Source organism: Erigeron canadensis, chromosome 4 (genome assembly GCF_010389155.1).
Source record: "Erigeron canadensis isolate Cc75 chromosome 4, C_canadensis_v1, whole genome shotgun sequence".
In the NCBI taxonomy this organism is placed as follows: Eukaryota; Viridiplantae; Streptophyta; class Magnoliopsida; order Asterales; family Asteraceae; genus Erigeron; species Erigeron canadensis.
In genome coordinates, this window is record NC_057764.1 from 43,908,759 (window position 1) to 43,932,973 (window position 24,215).

The 24,215-nt window shown below is 33.4% G+C and overlaps 3 protein-coding genes across 3 annotated transcripts; 1 reads left to right on the forward strand and 2 right to left on the reverse strand.

Moving 5' to 3' along the window:
- The first annotated feature begins 8,900 nt into the window (after window positions 1-8,900).
- Window positions 8,901-13,369, forward strand: LOC122597982 (cytochrome c oxidase subunit 5b-1, mitochondrial-like). The gene is made up of 6 exons (XM_043770585.1): window positions 8,901-9,161; window positions 9,259-9,338; window positions 9,482-9,532; window positions 11,487-11,553; window positions 11,676-11,755; window positions 13,054-13,369. Exons 1-6 carry the CDS (start codon window positions 9,029-9,031, stop codon window positions 13,111-13,113), a joined length of 471 nt encoding a protein of 156 aa, XP_043626520.1. The 5' UTR covers window positions 8,901-9,028; the 3' UTR covers window positions 13,114-13,369.
- Window positions 13,370-14,402: 1,033 nt separating this feature from the next.
- Window positions 14,403-18,276, reverse strand: LOC122596597 (monothiol glutaredoxin-S15, mitochondrial-like). The gene is made up of 7 exons (XM_043769208.1): window positions 18,158-18,276; window positions 17,906-18,010; window positions 16,775-16,909; window positions 16,592-16,691; window positions 15,074-15,140; window positions 14,715-14,793; window positions 14,403-14,625 (listed from the first exon to the last, which is right to left on the reverse strand). Exons 2-7 carry the CDS (start codon window positions 17,993-17,995, stop codon window positions 14,581-14,583), a joined length of 516 nt encoding a protein of 171 aa, XP_043625143.1. The 5' UTR covers window positions 17,996-18,010; window positions 18,158-18,276; the 3' UTR covers window positions 14,403-14,580.
- A 1,973-nt stretch (window positions 18,277-20,249) lies between these two features.
- On the reverse strand, window positions 20,250-22,543 carry LOC122597813. Its single transcript, XM_043770391.1, has 2 exons — window positions 22,451-22,543; window positions 20,250-21,773 (listed from the first exon to the last, which is right to left on the reverse strand). Exon 2 carries the CDS (start codon window positions 21,766-21,768, stop codon window positions 20,542-20,544), a length of 1,227 nt encoding a protein of 408 aa, XP_043626326.1. The 5' UTR covers window positions 21,769-21,773; window positions 22,451-22,543; the 3' UTR covers window positions 20,250-20,541.
- Between the last annotated feature and the right edge of the window lie 1,672 nt (window positions 22,544-24,215).

Sequence of the window (24,215 nt, forward strand, 5' to 3'; positions counted from 1 at the left end):
ATTCGCAGAACTGCATCCATATGATCTTCCTGAGGTTGGTGCATAAATTGACTAACCACTCCAACAGCATATGCTATGTCTGGACGAGTATGAGCCAAATAAATAAGTTTCCCTACCAACCTTTGATATCTATTTTTGTCAGTGGCTTTAGCATCTGTCTTTATAAACAACTTCTGATTGACGACCATGGGTGTGTCTGCTGGCTTGCAATCAATCATTCCTGTTTCAGCTAAAAGATCTAATATATACTTTTTCTGACAAATAAAAATTCCACGCTTAGACCTTGAAACTTCTATTCCAAGAAAATACTTCAGATCTCCCAAATCTTTCATTTCAAATTCTGCAAACAAAGCTGTTTTCAGTTGATCAATCTCCTTTTCATCATTTCCTGTGAATCATGTCATCAACATAAATTATTAGACATGTTACTAGATTCCCTCTATGACGAAGGAACAATGTGTGATCAGAATTGCTTTGTTGATATCCATAATTCTTCATCGCAAGAGTAAATCTTCCAAACCAAGCTCTAGGTGACTGTTTAAGTCCATACAAGGACTTCTTCAACCTACAAACTTCCCCGTGTTTAAAATTATGGGAAAAACCTGGAGGAGGATCCATATACACTTCCTCTTTTAATTCTCCGTGTAAAAAAGCATTTTTCACGTCGAATTGATGAAGAGGCCACCCCTGATTTGCTGCTATTGAGAAAAGAACCCTTACTGTATCTAGCTTTGCAACTGGAGAAAAAGTTTCTGAATAGTCAATGCCATAGGTCTGAGTGTACCCTTTGGCAACAAGTCTCGCTTTATATCTTTCTACATCCCCATTTGGTTTATATTTGATGGTATATATCCACCTACACCCTACTGGATTCTTTCCTTTTGGAAGAATACACTTTTCCCATGTATCATTCTTCATAAGAGCCTCCATTTCACTATCCATAGCATCTTTCCAATTTTTTAACTTCAAGGCATGCTCTACATCTGACGGGAGCTCTTCTGAGTATAGTTTTGCGGCAAATGCTTTTGCTTCTTTGGAGGAAAAACCTTCTGCAATATTAGCAAAGTTGTCTACCGGATACTTAGTTAACCGAGAACTCTTCTCTGGAGAATATCGCTTTGCAGGAATTCCTCTGGTAGACCTTGGTGGGAGAATATATCCTTTTGAGCACTTTCTGGAGGAGTTACTTTTTCTATATTTTCTGACTCTCCATTAACATTTTCCTGCACTTCATTAGCCGGAATATCCATATTATTCGAAGTATGACTTGGATCAGAACTACTTACCTTGGATATCAGGTCAGGATTTGGGTTGTTACTTTGAGATGAGGACTGTACATCTTTATCTGGAGTCTGAACTTCTGACGATGAAATAGTGGTCTGAACTTCTGATGAATATTGAAGCCAACTCAGTGTGTCACTTTGTTTCTCCCCCTGACCACTGAGTTCCTGAGAGTAGAAATACTTGGTTTCCAAAAAATCACAATTCATCGTAGTAAACATACGATGAGTTATAGGATTGTAACATCTATATCCCTTTTGAGTAACCCCATATCCCACAAAGACACATTTTTCAGCACACGGTTCGAGTTTATTACGATATGATTTTGGAATATGAACAAAAACTGTGCATCCAAACACTTTAGGCTGCAAAGTAAGAACTGATGGAAGCTTATGAAACTCAGACAGAACTTTTAAAGGGGTTTTCATATCGAGAATTTTCGTAGGAAGACGATTGAGCAGGTAGGTAGCAGTAGCTAATGCTTCGGGCCAAAAACTTTTTGGAACTAATGACTCAATAACAAGTGCCCTAGTCATTTCTAAAAGAAGCCTATTTTTCCTTTCAGCCACACCATTTTGTTCGGGGGTGTGAGGACAAGTGGTTTGATGAATTATTCCTTTGGATTGAAAAAATTGGTTCATTTGTGAATTCACATATTCTCCACCATTATCTGTTCTCATTATTTTGATAGATTTTTGAAATTGAGTTTGAACCATGTTATAGAAAACAGTAAATCTATCATAAACGTCATCTTTATTTTTCAAAAAATAAATCCAAGTCATCCGGGTGCAATCATCAACAAAAATCACAAAATACTTGAAGTTTTGACCTCCAACAACCGGTGCAGTACCCCACACATCCGAATGAACCAATGAAAAAGGAAATTCAACTCTAGTGTTACGAGGTTTAAAAGTTTGCCTATGACTTTTTGCTAAAATGCAAGTTTCACAATCAATCTTTTTATTTAAAGGAAAAAGTTTTGGAAACAGAACATGTAAATAACTAACTGATGAATGCCCCAATCTTCTATGCCATAACCACGCTTCTCTTTCACTAGTCCCATGAGCAAGCATGACGTTTCCACTTTCAGTAACTTCATCAACATAATACAGTCCTCCTCTCTCAGTGCCACGCCCAATAATCCGTCCCGTCCTGATATTCTGTAACAAACAAAAAGTTGGATGCATGAGAACTGAGCAATTAAGTTCTTTTGTCACATGACTTATTGACAAAAGTTTATGTGATAACGCAGGAACATAAAGACAATTGGTTAAATTGATGTTTGGAGAAATTTTAACAGTTCCCCCATTCATAACATTCATTTTTCCCTTGTTAGCAGCCTCTATATGAGTTTTTCGAGGTTTAGTAAAATTTGAAAAATCAAATAATTCATAAGTCATAGTGTCAGTTGCACCGCAATCAAAAATCCATGATCCATTCCACTTATTAGACTGAACCATATTTTTTCCTCTTTTTATTCTAGATGGGCTTATATTTGATCCACAAACAAGTCCATTCCCCTTGTTATTGTTTTCGGCCGATCTACTCCAAACCCTTCCCCCACATGTTGTTTCATTATTATTAATATATATATATGTGGAAAAGGAGAGTGTGACCGTGTGAGAGAATGAGTATTATATCTCATTCTCTGTCTACCTTCCACCACTGAAAAACTGGTCCCTTCTTCTTCAATTTTCCCAGCCGCCGCAACCCCACCAAAACCTTTTTCTGATCGACGGTAGTCACTGTTATCTTTGGTGGTGATGTTGTTTCGAGCGGTAGGGTTTGATTGTGCTTTATCCTTTTCTGATGATATAAACCGCCGCCCCTTTTTGTTCTCAATGCACCAAGCCGGATAACCCACTAATCGGAAGCACTGATCTTTTGTGTGCCGTTTCATACCACACTCGTCACATGTAAGATGTGATTTGTCATCTTGGGCCATCGACTTGTTCTTATCATCGAATCGATTGTATCTTTTGGTTGCAAAACCAAACCCATATTCTTCTTTAACAACCAAACCGGTGGCTATTCCTTGTGTTTCTCCAGCAGTGATGGTGGTTGCTCCCAATATATTTTGGTGAGCGGCCTCCTTCCGGATGGTAGAATAAGCAACTTCAGCCGCCGGCAAAGGGTCGATACGAAGAATTTCTCTTTTGACGGATTCAAATCGCCGATCTAATCCACTCAAAAATTGAAATAATTTTTGATCCGATCGAATCTTGTTATAGGCTTTGATATCCTCTGTACACTTCATTGGATTCGGATCGATACGATCAATCTCGCCCCAAATTCCTTGAAGTGAAATCCAAAAATCTTCTATGGATTTGTCGGCTTGTTTGATTTCGTTGGCTGTAACATGAAGATTGTAAGCTTGTAATTTATCCTTGCCACTACTATAAGTCGTGACAAGAGCATCCCATAACTCTTTGGCGGTGGAGAAATCAGTTAGATTTCCGGCAATATTCGGCTCTATATTTTGGATAAGCCAAGAGAATACAATAAGATCCTCCTGCTCCCAAGTTTCAAACTTTTCGGATGATGACTTCTCAGAAGGTAATTCAGTTAAGTGTTTTAATAAACTTTTTGATTTTCCGCCTATGGCAACTCGAATCATTCGAGCCCATAGAGCATAGTTTTGACTGTTGAGCTTGAGATTGATTTGAAGGTTGTCGGATAATTTTGGATTTTGAGATTGGTGGCTGTTGTTTTGTAAAAAGTTTGTTAATTGTAATGCCAAGTCATTACCAGAGCCGCCGGTTTCTCCGGCCATGGTGGCTCAGGTTTTGATTTTAGGTGATATAGTTTGAGGGATAAAAAAAAACGGTAGATGATGAAACCCTAAGTCGATTTAGGGCTCTGATACCATGTCGTTCAATGAGAATGATTTTGGTTTTTTCTATTGATCTTAAAAACGATTATAAGAGATCTCTATATATACAAGTCATTAAAACTATTTATGGAAACATAGGTCAATATGACCGACTCTAATTCTGGACCGATCCTATCTCTTGTATGCTTTGGGAAGTGATGAACCCGTTTCTGATCCCACTTTATCTAAAAGCATCAATAATTGAACTTGATAAGAAATTTTTCTTGAAGAGTATCAACTGTATTTTAACTAACCAATCAATACTATTCAAAAGAAAATAACCACCACTTATCCAACATAAGAATATAAGATATCTATACTAGCAAAAAGTCTATGTCTAAATTTTAAGTTTCATCATTTACATTCTTAAAATGTCTCTATCAATTCTATATTTACTTAAAATAATTACTCGTATAATACTCTTTCTCTCTCCTAAAATCTCAACCAATCATTTTTTTTTCTCTCTCCTCCATAAATCATTTATTCCTCCAATTCATTCAAAATCTTTTATCTCAAAAACCGTACATCGATAAATTATAAAAATTATATGGGTGTTATTAAAATTTCATGCTCTTTCATTAGAGGTGTCATTCGATATACTTTTGACGAATTTTTAAATCCGAAGACAGAACCCGTACGGTTAAGGCATTTGACTATCACACTCTATGACCTATCACCCCCACCATCTCATCGCTGCAAAACGCGGGTACTTACTCTCGTCCAACATAAGAAGCCATACCTTTCCAGCAACTGATCACACCGTTCATAACAAAAAAATATATAGAAAGAAAACCATGGACAAAGACATACTTATTTGGGGCCTGGTATTACCTCAATCCAGATTCCAGAGGGAACAATTTTAGTATTACGTCGATCATTTTCTTTTGTACTGAACATGAAATATCTAGCCAAGGAATAGCGATATCAAAACCGCAATATGGACCAAGACTGAGAACGAAATTGTAAAACTTAAAAGATTAAAGAACTTGAATGGATTCCAGTATTACTAAAGGTTAAGAATATTAGCTACAAAGCACAAATCTTATAAGCAAATTATTAGAGTAAACAATAAGGTACCATACTTATCGTTATAGTAATATGAAATAGATTCCAATCACTTCCACTATCTACCAATATATATAACAAGGTGCTAAATTCATTCCTAAACAAAAAAAAACCCTTAGATGAATTCCATCTTTGATTTAGAGCCATTAAATCAAATTTAACTATTTTATCTTTCTTAAATGACAATATTAATACTTAAACTTTTTATGATTATACAAAAAATAACCCTTTAAAAATAATTTACACTTTTTGATTAAAAAATATGAAGTTACATTAGTCGTCAATTAGACCGCTTAACAGTGTCCAAAAACTTCGTTTTTAGGCATGAAGTTTGCTTTTATAACAAACCTTAGTCATTCGCGACCCCTACTCTAATCAAAAGACTAAAAGCATAAAATAAATCCAAAAAAGTTAAATAAGGTATATGTCATCATCATTTGATCTAATGACTCTAAATAAAAGTTAAAACTCATCTAAGAGTCCTTATTTTTTCAATTATAAATTAAGGTTTCTCTTTAATATATATTTAATGATAATAAAATAATATGCGTGACTATTGTGATTACTATTATAAAAGGAATTTGAAAAATAATAATGTTTTTACATACAACTATATTAGTAATGTACTTTACATTTACCAAAAAAAAAAATATATTCCAACCTCTTTTTCTTTTCTTTTTTTCCTATTCTTTTTTCTGAACAGCAGTGGTGATTGGACTCAGCGGCATGTCTCTCTATCGCCCAGTAAAGATAGACGACGTCACCAGCACAGTCAATCCGAGGGCACGACTGGCGGTGGAAGTCTCACTACCGTTCTGGAGGAAACCAACTACATGCTAGATAAAACCCCCATGCCCCACCTCTTTTGCAAGGACTTCCCAATATGTCTTTCAAAGGTTTTGAACCTGTGACCAACATTTGGCTGAAAGACATAAGGGGCTTTGAATGTCCAGTTGGGCTACCAATAGAAAGGTGACTAATGTTTCCAACCAAGTGATATACTTTTAAAGAAGAGACTTATGACAACAAAGTCAATGTTTGTATGTATTCTTTATTTATTAATATTTTGTAGGAACAAAATTACAAAATAACCTTAAAAAGTTTACATTGTACAAAAATTTAAGTCGGACTCCATCCATGGTTATATTTTATAAATTTTACAAAGTTATTATAGAATAAAATCTAAACTTAATACTAATGTGTTGCCTGTAATGGATTCTAACTCGACAATTCAAATTATTTAGGATATATTATTTTTCTTTATTTCGATTGATAATGATCACAATTTCATTTTATATAATTTTGTGTGGAAGGAGCAAGGGGGGGTGGGTCGAACTCGAAAAATGAAATGTAATGGATTGATTGAAAGGCAAATGTCAGGTAAAAAAGTAGGTGGTTTAGGTTTTGGTGCTCTGGAAGCTCAAAATTTAGCATTGATATGTACAAATGGATATGACATGTGGTTCAAAACTTGGATGCTACGAGGTTTAAAATCATCCATGTGATTCATGGTTCTGAGTTTGCGTTCCTATGTAAAACAAATGGTAATAATATCTGGACAAATATATGTTCCTCATTATCTGAGGGACACTCGATTGCTAGCTCTTTAAGATGTTATTAAAGATCAGTTGGGAGTGAAGATAAGACAAGATTATGGAATAATCAGTGGCTTAATGGTGGCAATCTTGCAACTCGGTTTAGAAGGTTGTATGCCTTGACACCATCTAAAGAACGTGTCATGTGTGATATTTTTTATGATATGACATGAAAATCCGAATGACATCGAGATATTTGTGATCACATGGATAAGCAATAACTTTTAGCATTGAATAATTTATTAAATCAATAAGACTTAATGAACAACATAATAATTTTTTGTGAAATTATCAAGGTCAAAAACACAAATGTTAATAAAGTGAAATTGAATATTTTAATTCATTAATTATTACTAATTCGTTAACTATTACTTAAGAAAATTATATTTTTAATATATATAAGTATAAAAATATACTTACCCGCGTATTACACGAGACAATAATCTAGTAACTACATATGGTACCATGCGTAATCAAAACCACCAAAAATCATAAACATAGAAATTTAGTAGATAAAATTAGTAAGTAAATTTTGTGGCGTCTTATCATCATTCAATTAAATATTCTATAAACCGGAGCAGATGGATAATATATAATCAAATATTTTACTAAAAAATACATGACCTTTTAAAGCTGGGAAATAATATCATGAATCATCACCTCTCATATGCAAAACCAAAAGAAAGCAAGCAACTTTTATGCATTAAGAAAAAGGAAAAAATAATAATAGAACACATGAGATTTGAACCCATAAGCTTATAGTCTCTAGGTCTTATCCGGTAATATTAAATGGTTGGGCTTGGCAAAGATCCACGTGTTTTTAAGTCTTGTTTTATACTTTTATTATTTTAATTATCAAAATATTACAACTAGTTGGTGCAATTGGTGTAGATTCGAATTGTTGTAATTGTATAGATGTGTATATACCCTTGACGATTTGTAGGGAAATGTGAATAAAAGTTACCTTTTAAAAAATAAATAAATAAATAAATAAGTAAATGAGGTTGGTTTGAATGTTAGTAAAAATTCATGGAGGTTTAGGATTAAGTTTGAAAGGTCTTAAAATAAGTTTGGTAACTAAAGTTTTGTTATATACTAGGTTTTTTTACCCGCGCGATGTGCGAGTTGTAATATAAATATAAATTTCCTTCATCACGTCTGAATCGAAACCAACTTTTCAAAAAAAATATATAAATATAAATAATTTGTATCATATTTTTGGAATGCAAGCCGTTGAAACATATCTTTATATATAATAAAACAAGATTGTTTCTTGTAAGTATTATTAGAAAATTTTTGATGTGGAAAATCCATATTTCATCTTAAAATTTATTTTATTTAATTATGATGTCATATATAAATAAAATAGAAATAGTATTTTACATGTTTAACAAAAGTATTAATTATTTATTTAAAGAAAAAAAATTCTCTCTTATATAATACTTTACAACGTTTTAATAACAAACTTTATATATTTCTTTAATATATTTTTATATTTTAAAATTTTAATTAACATGTCCGGGTTAAATCCGGTTGATTAACTAGTTACAAAATGAACCAAAATTAAAATAATGATATGATGAATACCTACATACTTATATATTTGCCTTTAAAAAAAGAGATGCTACAACCTACATCCACTTTCGGGTTTTTCGGTCCAACCCGGACCGAAACCCGATTTTTTAAAATATGCAAACCCGAGAACCGAAGCGTTTAGTGCTCGGGTGAGCTGGGTCGGTTCAATCTTGAGCGGGTCAAGGTTGGGCTTCAAGTTTCCAGTTTATATGCTCATGTCTAGTCTATAGGTTTATACAATCATTCATACTTTTATGAAAATGCTAATAGTATTATTATTTTTGATTTATCTATCACTAACTATTATACAATAATGACTTATAAAACTTATATGATGTAATTTCTCTAGTTTTATACCTCAATCCAGCCATTCTTCAATTCGATATTCTTGGTCAAAAAAATCCAATGTACAATAAGAGATGCACAATGTACAAGTAGAAGCTACACTACTTTCCCTACACCCACGGGCAGAGAATTATCCCACACTGCTCGCACAAACTCACCCCCTTTTTTCACTCTCTATATTTCCCTTCTTTTTCACACCAAACATTTTGTTACCATAAAACAAAAAGTTTCCGGTCGCCAGATCAAGTCACAAATTAGGGTTCCGGCGAAAACACACACAAAAAACACCATCACTATGTGGAAACGAGCCTCATCTAAACTATTATCTCTCCGATCTTTCCCCAAACCTAATCGTATCGTTACGCCGTCGCTTTCTCCGGCGACGACTATTCGTCCGTTCGCGAATATCGTTGCTCGTCACTATTCCGGTACGATTTTTTATATTAGATCTGATTTTAGTTTGTGTAATTATATATTATGTGTATATGTGTTGATTTAGATGTGTGTGTGGTTATGAAATGATAGGAAATGTTGCGAAAAAAGTGGAAGATGTGATGCCGATTGCCACTGGTCATGAACGTGAGGAGCTTGAAGCTGAGCTTCAGGTTTTGCCTATAAAATACTGTATATATATTTTTAATAGTTATATGTGTGTATGTATATGCATATGGTATGTGTGTTGATTTTCAGCTTTTTGATTTGATTTTTTGAGATAAAAAATGACTGGTAATTGTTTTTGTGTGAATAGGGAAGAGATATTCTGGAAATTAATCATCCAGAAGGTCCATTTGGTACCAAGGTAAATACATCGATATTCTATAATTTTGTTTCACGGATTATATTTATGGTATTAATTTTTTGATAATGATATTTTTCTTCTTGCTATGAATAGCCTTGGGTGTTTGAAATATGAAAAGTGTGTTTGGGTGAAATCCTACAAGAATTCATGTCTATTGTGAAAAAACTGAACTTAATGGCGGGTCTTTAAGTTGTAGTGTTTGCACTTTGTAGCATTTACATGAAAATATATGCATCAGCTAGCTGCTTGTTTGATGAATGGATATACTTTACATTGTACCCGTTAAAATCCCTTCTTTAATTTGTTTTGTATTATAATAAAAGTATGCTTTTCATAAGAAAAACAAGAGTTGCAAATCAGATATTTGAAATAAAGAATCTGACTGTGAAGTAATCTTGTAATATTTTTACAATGAGCACAAAACAATGATTTGAGACTAACTTGTTACTTGTAATTCAACTTTGCATAGCTATTTGTTAAAAGCTGACATGACACGCTAGTTTCATTGCTATGCCGTTAGGATTGTAGTTTGTTTCTATCCGAGTAACCTTGGCTAACTTGTTACCTACCAAGCGGTAAAGTCAGGGGAAGTCTTAAACTCTTACAGGGTGCTGGTTGATAGATTTAATCGACACAATTTATTTGAATTTATATATAAATTTTCTAATGAAGAGGTTTGCCTTTAGGGACTGAGGTTTAGTCTATTAGTTGAAAGCAGCTAAAGGATGGGTTTAATGGAAAAAAGTGTAAGCGTTGTGTTTATGTGGAGAAAGATGTAAGCTCTAAGTAAAAGATTTGACCTTTTGTTGTAACATTGAAATATTGAGTGCAGATCTAATAAAGTTGGAATCCTGTCATTTGTCTAACATCCAAGCTCATGGGCTAGGTTAGAATATACACGCCAAAATGTCATCTTACTCTTTACTTTCGAAATTATGCTACAAGTAATGACAGAAAAGTACCCAAGGGCTGTGGTTCTTGGTATTTGAGATAACCCATCAAGCAATGAGTTGTGGTTTTTATTCTTATGGTGGACAACTTTATGTATGTGTGAATTTTTTGTGGAGTTGTGGATATTTGTCTTCTCAATAAAGACATATAAAAATTCCTTAGATACGTAATCATAGTGTAGCATAGTTCCACCTCTTTTACATTTTTTTGTATACACTCCTTCAAATACAAAAACTTCTCTGAGTAATTAAAATGGGAAAGAAAGTGCATGATTCTTTGCTACTTATAAAGTTTTTCAAAGTAGTAGTCAATAATGATACGTCTTTCATTACTTTTAATTCAACAAATTGTCATGTTTTCAGTTATTTTAATGCAGCACTTGATTTCACCTGACATGCCTAGCTTACCTATTTTGCTTTAACTCTCTAACCGGATCTTCCTGTATCACATTGAACCCTGTATTTGTTCCTATTCCCGGATGATGCAAATGTCTTGTCCTACTGGCTTTGTATTTTTTTTAGTTAGGCCTCTAGAATATAAAGTAAAACAATTGTCTTCTATCCATCAGTTTTTAAGTGGAACTTTATGAGCATTGAAAAATAAGAAACAGTTATGTTTAAAAAGGCCCAGCTCTGTTGTTAGCCACCTACGCTAGGGTTACTATGTACTTTCTTGTTGATAAGATCTCAGCAATGGTAGCTTAAGGTTACTGTTTCAGAATGTGAAAGCTTCTCCCGTTATTTCGAGATTTAGTTTTTCGAAAGTTAATGACCGTCATTTGTCTTTGTAGAACGGGGAATATTCATAAAACATTTTTCATCCAGCTAAGCATATAATCTTTTAAATAGGGTAGCTATGACAGTAGACTGGTTAATTGGAGGAGTAACACGAAATAACGAACTACAATGAGAAGTAAAACATGCGGTGATACCATCGTTATTAGCCTTAAATATATGAATGCTTGCTGAGTCTGTGATATTGTCTGTTACTTTCTTACCTGTAGGAAGCTCCTGCTGTGGTTAAATCTTATTATGACCAGAGAATTGTTGGTTGCCCTGGGGGAGAAGGCGGTGAGTCATTTCTAGCATTTCTGTATGTCTGAAGACCGTATTCTCTGATTTCTATTTTTTTTTAATGCTCTGTTTGTATTTGTCCTAGCTTATTATTTAGTTATATATTTTTTTAAATACAGAGGATGAGCATGATGTTGTTTGGTTTTGGCTAAAGAAAGATCAACCACATGAATGCCCAGTATGCACACAATATTTCAAGGTGAGTCTAGCTTAATTACTTTGGTAATCATTTCCTCTTGAAAGGTTATGATATGTCAATGTTTATTTATCATCATTTAAAGATGCGATTTATTTTAATATATTACTTAGAATATGAAGAGGTATCTGTTTTTTTCTCCCTGGGTTTAGTCAATTCTCAGTGACAGGAAAAGAAGTTAGAGAAACTAAACCTGGCTGTCATATTACAAGACAATTTCTTATTATTAGTTATATACATTATATATATCAAACACATTTTTGTGTTTGATAATTATTCATATTCAAATCTTGATTATATATATATATATATATATCTACTTATCAAGAATGTATTGGTGAAATATTACTTTTTCGTTATATTAATAAAATTCCTTTTAACAACAAAATTACCATTAATAAGAAGTTAAGAACATTATATAATTTACATTGAACTTCACACCATCCTTAACTTGTGGGGGGTGATTTAATAAATAAATATACACTTCTTTTGGCACATATCAATTGCAACATGTTTCTTACTGTTATCCTAAACGATTGTGATGCTATACCCAAAATAACGATCCTATCTTTAAACATGAACTTTGCTATCGGTTTCTAATACTCTTTTTCTGCTTTACAATGTGAACTTCCCTCTTTTATTGCTTTCGGAGACCAAGTCTACTGACACTTGGCCCAGTCAAAGCTCTCCCAATGGAGACTGGGCATGGCTCCCAACTAATAACTACTAAGTTGCTTCTACCTAGTGGGTTTGAACATAGTCCTCAATAAATATGTGAGGGTTATGTTGTATCTTTCCCTTGAATCTAGCAAAAGGTGCTTGGAATAGGGGTGGAATTTAGGTATATTGACAACAGACCTCTTCATATCCACAATGGAACATTGTAATTCTTCTGGGAAGACTTTGTAACTAAGTGTTATGGTGGAAAGTTTGACCCAATTTCTTATGATTGTGATGATATGGCATAAGGCCTGAATTATTTCTTCTTTAAATAAACTCTCCTAAAATCGTGTAATTTGAACATTTGTCGTTGAAACAATCAATTTCTTTAGTTGTTTTCGACCCGCTTAACTATTTATTCAAATCAACATCAGGTTTTGGGTAAGAAGTGTTTGCATTAAATCCAGACTTGTTTTGATTAGCAACAACAAAATTATTACTCGTCTAAGATTACATTGTCATATTTTTATCTTTTTAGTATGCTGCTGTGTTATTTGTTCATATGGGAATTGCATATTCGTAACATCACAGCAAGAAGTTTTCTGATGTCACGTTGATTATATTACTTTTGTTTATTACAGTTGGAAGTCGTGGGCCCGGGAGGACTTCCAGACCACCTTGATGAAGATGAACATCACTGATTGGATTTTCCACCTTTAAAATATGCCGGAATAAGAATCTGGTGAGATGACAAGACTTTGAAGTTCTGCAGTATCAGGATTTAATCAGTCCTGCATTTTGTTTCATATGTTTATTGTCGTTTTTGGTTGAATCAGAGCATGCATACATCTTTTTTTCTTTGTGAATTCTCGGATTTTGGGGCATGCCAACTATTTGAATTATGGACACCAATGCTTGAATTCATTTGAAATAATTAATGGTGCCAAGTTTAGGCTCTTAGTGGTTCTTCAATTTGACATCAACACGAACTTTTGGATGTTTAAAATATCACTTGCATCACTGTTTCCATGGAATCACATAGTATATGGTTTGCATGCTTGTAAATGAGCAAAGGTTCTTTGCTTTGAATTGAATCACTCAATCACATAATCAATAGTTAACAAGTTGAAAGTTTAACTGATTTAGGTACCTACTTTCCAGTGTGTCCAGCCAGTGGTTGAACCAAATGTTCTTCTCTAGTATGTCCATACCAGATTCCCAGTTTAGATTGAATAGTCGTCTATTTTTTTTCATAATCAGTTTTACATTATTTGAGAACTAGTTAATTAACTCAGGTTTAACCTAGGCCTTTTAGGAAAGCTGTTTTTTTAAGTATATGTGAAATTGATTATACTCTGTATTGTTAATTTTTTGGAAGCTTTGTTGATATAATGTACATGGGTTTCAAGATTCCATATAACTAAAATTCCATAGAGATACTCCCGCGGTGAATATGTAGTACCCAGGCCCTGCACATACCGCCAGTAACACCCTGGGAATAGGTTTCTCCCGAAGCATCGGACCAATGATCACCCATGACATCTATATACAATTTAATATCGTCATGAACCATACAATATGTTGAACCTTAATTGATTTTACAAACAGAGGTTTGGAGTGTAGGATATAACAAAATATAATGACCTTAATATTGTGTACTTGTTCCTAGTCTAAAAGCACTGGGATAAGCACATCACACCTGAGACAGTAAGGGTGGGCTTGAAGATTAAAGTTCCAGCTGAAATTTGTAACCATTGACATCACAAAGAATCATTTTTCCAGTACCAACTACATCCAGAGAGTGGCGGGACATGTTCATAAGGTTGTCACATCAAACCACATTTATAACTCAAATCATTCACTGAAGCCCAGATCTTTGGATCATAAGAGCTTCATTTGTCGAAAAATGAGCTTCCTTATTAAAAAGATCTAAAGCTGGAAATTTTAGATACACTTCACTCACTGCAGTTAGACTTTTTATGCATGCACATAAATAAATAAATAAATAAATAAAAATCTCCAGATGCATAAAAGCACAACATTATTATTTTTCCCACTCATGGTCATTAGAACGACGCTTTGAAAAATGAAATCACAATTTAAATGTATACTAAGCCGGAAACACTAACATAATAAATAAAGCATCAATAGGTAAAAAGTGCAGGCAGTTACTCTGAGGATGTTGCCTTTATCTTCTCCTTCAATTCACCATTCTGCATAAAGCCAGAAAAGCTTGAGCTTTTTCACATCATACAGCATAACATAAAACTTAAAGAGAGATACCAGAGATGCGGAAACTTGCCTGATGCATATTGAGGATAATGTCTGATCCTCCAACGAATTCTCCATTTATGAATATCTGAGGAAATGTCGGCCACATGCTGCACAGAAAGAGTACAAAGCAAATAAGAGGAGGCAACACTTATTCCTAACTGGTAAATGAAAGGGTCAAAACAAATCCAAAACCACCAAAGTGGTATTTTATAACACACAACATACTGAAATGATTTAAGAACTATATTAAGCTATCATTGTAAAATATCGATTTCAAAGTTGTTTTTGCGAATTAATTATAGATGAAATCTTAAAAGAAAATGTAGAGCAAGGATATATGCAATTGCAATATGTCAAGCAGGTTAATTACAAAGAAGTGCTTATTACCTGAAAGCTTTTACAGCATTCTTTAGTTCAGGATCTTCCAAAATGTTTCTAGAATGTATTGGAACACCTGAAAAACCCCCCACAAGTCCAACAATACTTGAAATGATTAAAATACCCTTTATCAAAATGGATAATAGAAAAAGAAAGCAAAAGAAAGTCTATTTGCAAATTCCAAACGACAACCACCAAAAAATTTACGTTGCTGGCATTAAAAGAAACATCTCCTACTAATATCATATAAAATATCATAATGGAGGTGCCAACATTTAAACTTGAATCAAAACGTTATAGGACAGGATTTCTATTTCCATAATATAAGCCATTGTGAAATTATCTAGTTAGTTTTTCATGTCCTGCATTTTCAAGTGCTCCCTAGTCAGCTTCTGAACCCTGGACTTAGAGCATATAGGGACAGCTTGCTTTACTTCTGTGAGAGTAAGAGCGGATATAAAGGATAGCATTTACCTTTTCACTGGATAATTAATACACATATGGGCATGTGCCATGTGGTTTAATATGTAATAAGCCTCAAGCAACCAGTTACAATTAGACATTGTTCAACTAGGGTGGACAAAGAATCCCAAAAAACATCCAAACTGAGCCAAAACAAAGTAAATTTATTCAAATCTGCCTCTTCAAAAATGGTAGTTTGGTTTTGCTTTCTCACATCCCAATTGTCACAAAGACCGATAGACAAACTAATTTATCAACATATTATATCATAATTGTTTTACAAATCAGTACTAACACTAATAGAAGTGAGCCAAAACAAACTGAGCCAAAATAAAGAAAATTTATTCAAATCTGTCTCTTCAAAAATGGTGGTTTGGTATTGCTTTTTCAGATCCCAATTGCCACCAACACCAATAGGCAAATTAATTTATCAACGTATTAGTTCTTAATTGTTTTACAAATCAGTACTAACACTAATAGAAGTAACCAGAAAACAGGATGCAGAAAACCAACGTCTTAAAAACAAATTCCAATTAAGAAGAAAAATAGCAAATTTAAAATCTTCAACACGTTAGTTAAATTTATTTTCACTGGAACCAGAAACGGAATGTATCAAAATGAAACATCTTTTACCCTGCACTTAAATAATCTATTTATGAAAGTTTTGATCTCTACACATAAGGTTGGATCCAAAATGTAGTCTAACGACTCAAATGTAACCGAGATGATTTGATCACCAGAAACTCAGAGTTTGGCCCCACGGGACCGCACATAGACTGAACCGTGGTTAGCAGTTGCCACTACCATTTATGCATACAAATGAAGCTATATTTGCTCTTCATCTACTCATTTAGAAATGAGAATCTAATCTGAGGTAGCATACTGAGCATGATAACTCAGACTACCTAGAGACCTATGTGCCTATGATAATCACTCTAACTGGAGTCAAATTATCGTAGTATGAATCTTTAAACTATATGTCAGCTACTCAGCTTCTTACCACTCTAGAACCACAAAAAGCATCTAACTCAATCAAGGAAAGATTTTGATCATTCGAGCACTTACGATATTCACTCAACACTCTGACAGCTAATGAGCTGAATCCACATCGCGGTTGCTCTGGATCTCCTTTCATGTAAATCATCACATGGTTGTCCTTGACATCCTATACATTTCAAACCATTCCTTCAGGAAAAAAAAAATTATTACAGCAAAGAGGTCCAAAATACAATATAAACAGCCACCAACCTGCTCAACGATATCCTTAAGGGTAATGTCAGAATTCTCGAGCTTATTTGTAGGCTTAAAATCATCATGCGTATCAGGGTCATTAGGCACACTGGTCGAGAATCTCATTCCATGTCGCAAGAATGATCCAGAGGCCTATCAGGTTGAATTATATAAATTACGTTACAAAAAGAAAAAAAAAACTGGCATTAAGCATCAAATTCTATTGAATAGATGCAATCCCTTTAGGGGGTGTCTGGGATTGCTTATTTCTTTGCTTATCTGCTTATTGCTGGGTTTTTTAAGATGATAAGCAATAACAAACACTCTTTCAGAAACTGCTTATTTCAGTAGAAAAAAGCTCTTTTTGTTATAAACAGGAAGGTACCTGCTTACTTTTTCAAGCAGAAAATCACTCATAAAGAAGCAATTCCAAACAACCACTTAGCAACCGCAACTGTCTAGTCAGCTACTAGCGAGTTTTGTTCGAGGCGTTGGGTATAAGGGTGAAGATTTCAATGAACGGAATATAAGAATTTCGTTGTTGGGTATTACAAAGACTCATTTTTTTAAAACAGGCCAAACAAAAATCTGGTTGCAACAGAGTGAGTCCCAAATTGTTTTAGTATCGCTTAGATATAGAACACCCAAATTACTTGGAACAAATAGCAGTCAAAAAACGGTTTCCAAACGGTCACAGGTGGTTACACGCCATGATGATCACGAGCTATAATACAGAAGGGGACGTGGTCTCCTTGATCCTATCCAAATACAAGTTAAAATCCCCTCATTACACTAAAATTAAAAGAAAGTTTTAACTTTGAAGTGTTCGGCTCTAAAATGCGTTTTAGCTCATTGCATTTTCGAGTGCATATAGCTATTTTTTACAAAAACAAATAACTGTTTGAAGTGTTTAGCCACGAGGCGCTTTGCAGCTTATTTGTTACGGAAAAAACGCACTCATTTTTTAGCCAATGGAGTGCTGCTTATTTTGAAATGCAACTTTAAACCGATATATATAATATCCCAAAACACAATATATCAAAAACTTATACACCGAATGAAACTATACATAAAACAATATAAACATAAATATAATGTATATTAGATTAAAATATACAATATATGTATATGTGTATATATCATTCATACCGACGCAGCAGCAGCAGCTGAGCGAGAAGTATATTGAAGAGACCTAAAGTTGTTGAGTAACATATTTGATATAGCTCCTCCTCTACCCATCCTCCTCCTCCTACCCTATTACACATATAATAATTATTATATTAAATTAAATTTAGAGAAGAATAACAACTCTTCAAACCGAATTCACCACAAAAACTATCTATTATTATTATTCAGAGATACATCAAGTAGTAATTAATGTTTAACCAAGAAAAATCTTACAGATCGATTAATATCTGAAGATGATGATGATTCTTTGTAATTGTTTTCACGACCGGGAAATGTGAAACAAAAAAAAAAAGTAATAATTAATAATAAAAGGGAGGCTCGCCCAATATCGAATTTTGTCAAAAGCCCAACACGTTCAACGGGTATTCACCTTATAATAATATGACAAAGGTATCGTTAAGAAAAAAAGCATGGTATCCGAGCAATACGTCAGTGATGCTGGAAAGACGGTCTAATGATGTCGGTAATAGTATTATTGCTGGTGGTGGCGGTGTCAAGTAGTGTAGGTTGATGTAATTGTGATAGTAGAAATTTTTAAAAGATAAAGGCTTAAAGTGTTATGTAAATTCCCATATCTTTCTTGTTAATGTAATAAGCCTATCTTCTCTTATCATATTCCAAAATGAAATCAAAATATCAAAAATTATTAAAATAAAAGTTTATAGTGTAAATTATATTTTATTAAAGACAAAATATAAAAAGTCAAAAGTAATTCTGGTAATTCAAAAGTAAAAGTATCTAAGATAAAAAGAAGCTATTTATTTTATAAGGAAGTAAAGATAAAGATAAAAAATAAAGATTGAGATAAGTAACTTGGACATTAATAGTATTTTTATGATTTGGTTAAAATGTTAGAATCATCTAAATAAAACTCCACTTAGGTGGGTTGACCATCTTTTAAATCCACTATGAAGGCCTCGGTTTTGAGTTTTTTTTTTTCTCAAAATCTCGAGTGGTTAATTATATTCCAGAGTATTTATCTCTGAAAAAATTTATATTCTAAGAGCATGTGCATGTACTTAGTACTCCGTACATTCTAGTTGAAAAAAAGTTGTTTAACCTATATGTTTAACCTAAATGTGCATGTACTTAGTACTCCATAAATTATTTTATTTCTTTAATTCGTTCAAAATCTTTTATCTTAAAAACCGTACATCGATAAATTATAATAACTATATGAGTGTCCTTAAAATTTTATGCTCTTTCATTAGAGATGTCATTCGATATACTTTCGACGAATTTTTAAATCCGAGGGCGGAGCCTGAACGGCTAAGGCATTTGGCTATCACAGTCTATGACCTATCACCTCATATTATTTATCATACTCTATGACCTATCACCCCACCATCTAACCGCCGCAATGTGCGAATACTTTGTCTCGTATTTACTAATATGTAAGTTGCATATAGTGCTTCATATATTTCGCATCTTAAAATACTTCGTATAATAACATAAAACTATATTATGTTATGTGTGTGTATGTGTGTAAAATAATACATTCATATGAAAAAACATGGTGTTAAAGATATTTAAATGAAGAAATGAATTACCATATGAATGTTTATATGTAGTTAATTCCTATATTCACTTTAGTTATATGATGATGACATTACCTATTTGTAATACATAAAAAAGGGAAAACATGTAGTTAAAACCTCCAATGAAACCACACTTCGCATTAATTAATGAACTACATAATTTTTTTGATATTGATTGTAGAGTTTGGTAAAATCTCCAATGAAACCACACTTTGAATTGAGGTTGGGATTGACTTGATGACTTTTGAGTTTTGGCCAAACCCGAATTGAAAATCTCTCTCTTAATGTATATAAAAACGTATGGTCAACAAAATTGAATGTACTTTCAGGCAACTCTTGCTTTTGTTTTTGACTTGAAAAACCTGGACAACGTTTTATAATCGCAAATTATTCTTTTCTCTAGCCACCAGTTGTTGACCAGTGTACTAGAAAGCCGTCTCTTGTCTTGGACCCTTGCCTCACCTAGTCAGCTTCATCTTCTTATTAAGACCTTTACCTTGTTTGGAGGAACTCAATTTTGTTTTTTTCCGTTTTACACAGGTGGTTGGCACAAACTGCGCTACAAATTCTACAACAATACTCACAAAGCTTGATCATCATTGAGATACATCATTGAGAACAACAGTTCGATCAAGCTCAAAGTACTTGATAAAAGCTCGACTTGCAAACCATCTTAACTAACAGGCTGTGTATAACTGTATAAGTCCCAAGTGAACCCATTTACACAACTGACAAGATAATTATTTAATGTAGAAAACCAAGTCCCCTGAAATGTAAATTGTGTGTTTTATTGCTAAAAAAATTGGTCAAGGAAAATAGAAAGCAAGACCTAACTACAAGTTCTACAGCCAAAAGTAAACCAGAATACAGATATGCCCAGACAGCAAGAAACCTTAAATTAAGAATAAAATAGAACATAAGAATAATAATCTAAAAGAAAAAACTCAGATGATCAAAGTACCAAATTACAAGAGAGCAGATCTAGAGATGTCCGGATTTGCATTGTACCATTAAAGCTCACTGAACCCGCACATAACCCTGAAGATACAGACATAAAAGCTAATGCCGGTTTGAGCTAAGATCATGAAATACAACAATGGTTGATAATTGATCCTCAGGAATGGAGATAAGAGAACTTGGTTGGCCATTTGACCCGCGCCTGTGATGTGTGTTGCTTCTAGTATTCGGGCCATACCCTCTTGTTCCTGAAAACCTGTTATGACCATCGGAAGGGCCATACCTTCTTGGTCTTCCTGATAACATGTTATGAGTATCGGTCTGGCCATACGCTCTTGGTCTTTCTGACAACATGATATTAGTATCAAACGGGCCATGCACTCTTGATCTTTCTGGCAACCTGTTATGAAAATAGGTCGGGCCATTCTCTCTTAGCCCTGCTGATGACCTGTTATAAAAATTGGTCAGTTCACTCTCTCTTGAACTTACTGGCAACCTGTTATGGGTATAGCCCGGGCCTGAGACAAAAAGCTCGGAGGAAAAAATATCTTCCAAATACAGATTACTGTCAACGGCATGCTCGAATGCAGAGAAAATATTATCACTATCTAACATTGAAGGGTCCAATAATGAACTGAACTCATGTTCCAACACAATTGGGTAATTGAGGTCAGGTACAACACCAGCCATGAATTCATCATTATCGTAGTCGTCATCCTCATCATTATCATCAACATCGACATACTCCAACTGTATAGTGACTACGTCTTGTTGCTCCAGTTCTTCCTCCAAGCTTCTCCACTCGAGCTCGCGTTCAGGGTCTACATCTCTTGGTCGAACATTCGGGTGTTCACACCTAGCATGTTTTTTTAGTTGTGAATAGTTTCCAGAAAAATCACATGTTTCCAATGAGCAACTTCTAACTTTGGAGTCCATAAATCGGCGAGCAGGGTTGACCACTTTCCACCCGTTGATCTCCCCCCTGCATAGAGGGCAAACAAGCTTAGTTTCTTCTCCTCCGTGAACTTGTGGTGAAGCGTCCGCATTCATGGATGACTTGCGAAACTGAGCAAGGCAGTTTGAGTGAAAGTCATTCGTGCTACACATGTATGGACGACATCCTTTCTCAAGAGAAGAACAAAGCAAAAGCACAGCATTGTGAGGGTGCTCCATACAAATCGGGCATCTAGTTTCTTCCCATTCATTCTCGTTCCCAACCGGCAGAGAAGGAGTTCTGGGCCTAGTCATTCTAACATCTTGGTAGTTACGCGAGTACGGTGATACCCTACTACACCTATCAACAGATGGAGATCTTCTATCCTTAGGCATCTTCACTGCAAACAATATATGAGAAGATACAATCATTTCCCTATACAGCTAGCTACACAACATAATTCCAAACCCAACAATTCCCTGTTATCCTAACCATATTTAACCCATTTAGAGAACCGGCTCAGAACAGATGCAGACCAAACCCGAGATACTTTACAAATGCCCCCGTCTCAGTAAACGAACCAACAAGGTTACACGCTAGACGCAAAGATCACATACTAGCTATACGAACTGCTTATATACCTAAAGATCACAACTTTAACAAAAACCACCCCATAATATATAACAACTCATATAATTCCTTTCATATATATATGTTACAAAACATTTTTTTTTTAGAAAAAAAAAACTACATTTGAGGTTTTAGAAAACGTAGAGGTTAGTTTAACACAAAACTTTCAACCACATTCACCAAACAAAAATTCACTAAATTTGTTCTTTCAACCAAAATCATAATCACACTAACAAAAATTTATAAAAAAAAAAAAAAGAAAAAACCAAACAAACACTACAGCAGATCATAGAGTAAAGAATCTAAACCTCAACAAACAAAACACAATTCATAACATACATACATACATATAAATATATATATAAAGGTAACTATAAAACCCAAAGTTAACTATTATTATATAGTATAGTATAGTCGATGAAAAAAAATAAGAGGTAGATATCAGACCTTGTTTGGGTGATTAAAGAACTTGGAGAATTTTGGGAGGTGTCTGTCTCTGTCTCTGTCTGTCTCTGTCTCTGTCTGTCGGATGATGAAGTGTTCATATAAGATAGATAAATAGAACGAACTGTACATGTGTTTTCGTATTTATAATGTGATTTTGTGGTACAACTATCTTTTTTGTCCTACGTGATTTACGTTACAAGTTTTTGGGTTGGGTTTTGTTATCACGAGCCCAAAACTCCATGAAACCCTACACTTCTTTTAGCTTTTTTAAAACCAAAATCTTTTATAAATATTCCGTCAATATCATAATAAAATTTACAGTTATTTCAATATCCTTATGAACTTTCAAAGGATACATATTTATCCAAATAAACTTTTACTATGATAAATGCATTTAGTTATTTAATTAAAATAAATTATTTTTTAAGAACTTTTACCCCCTTTTAATTTTCTTCTCCAATATAACTCTAAACATATTATTTTGTTGAGGATATTGTTTCTCTAATTACAATTATTTAAACTCATACAAATCCCATTTCATCTTTATCAATTTGTGACTTTACTTGGTTTGTTTTTTACCTTCTTTCATTTGTTTTCTATTTTATAATTTATTAATTTATGGTTTTAATTACTCAAGTTGAATCAAATAGTTAACATCTTTTTTTCAAAAAAACAAACAAACAAACAAAAATCAAGGTTTAATACTTAGTCCTTTCAAGGAGGAGGTGTTTTTTTACCCCAAGTAAAACATAAAACATAACGTATGCTATTCCGTTAGGATAAACCTAAGCCTATTATATCTCAACTTTTTCTATACATATTCAAATATGATATTGAAATCCAAAACCTATAACATTGACATTGCTGTTGCTTTTTTTTTTCTAGTGACATGATACCTTTTGTTAATTTCAGTTATTCAGTTTTATTATATCATTTTTGTTGACACAATTTAATTTGCTAGTGATTTTTTGTATTTGGAATTTTGTTTTAGAGGCATGAAATAGTGAGATAAGCCATTGATATGTACATATATTGATGTATATACAAATTTTGAATATTAAAATTCTAGAAATATGATGACATTGTAAAATCTTCGTATTTAAAAGTCTAAATTGTAAGACAATAGTCAAATACTTTATGTAATCTTTATCTTTATAACAAAACAAATAGAATATAAAAGCATCTCATAAAATAAAAACGTTGTGGCAAACCTAATCATATGACTTCGTAACATTTTCAAAAAAAAAAATAACAATCTAAATTCTTTCTCATAAACTGGTGCAGTGCAGCAGCGCTAATGGTGATGGTTGCGGTAACAATGTGGTTATTAATGTAGTAATATATATAAATGATGATAGTGTAGTTATTATAGGTGTTTGAGAATGTATGTTGTAAATAACTTTATTACGCATATTCTAAGTATATTAGGTGGAAAGTTTTTAAGTTAGAGTGAATAAAGGAGAAATATAGTTTATATCTATTAATGGCCGAAAGTTGGAAAAAAAATGAGAGATAGTTTAGTTTATATAGAAGTAAAGTTATTATCAAAATAAAATTTTTTTTACTTTTTGTTAATAAAAACAAATATTATTGTTAAATATACTATTATGTTAGTTGAATCACTAATTTTATTATAATGTTACAATAACAAAAATTATATATATTTTTAACGTACTAGTCCTGATACCCGTACAATGTACGGTAGCTATATATATTGTATCATAAAGAAATTTGAATATGCCACAAACATGATTCATGAGTATGA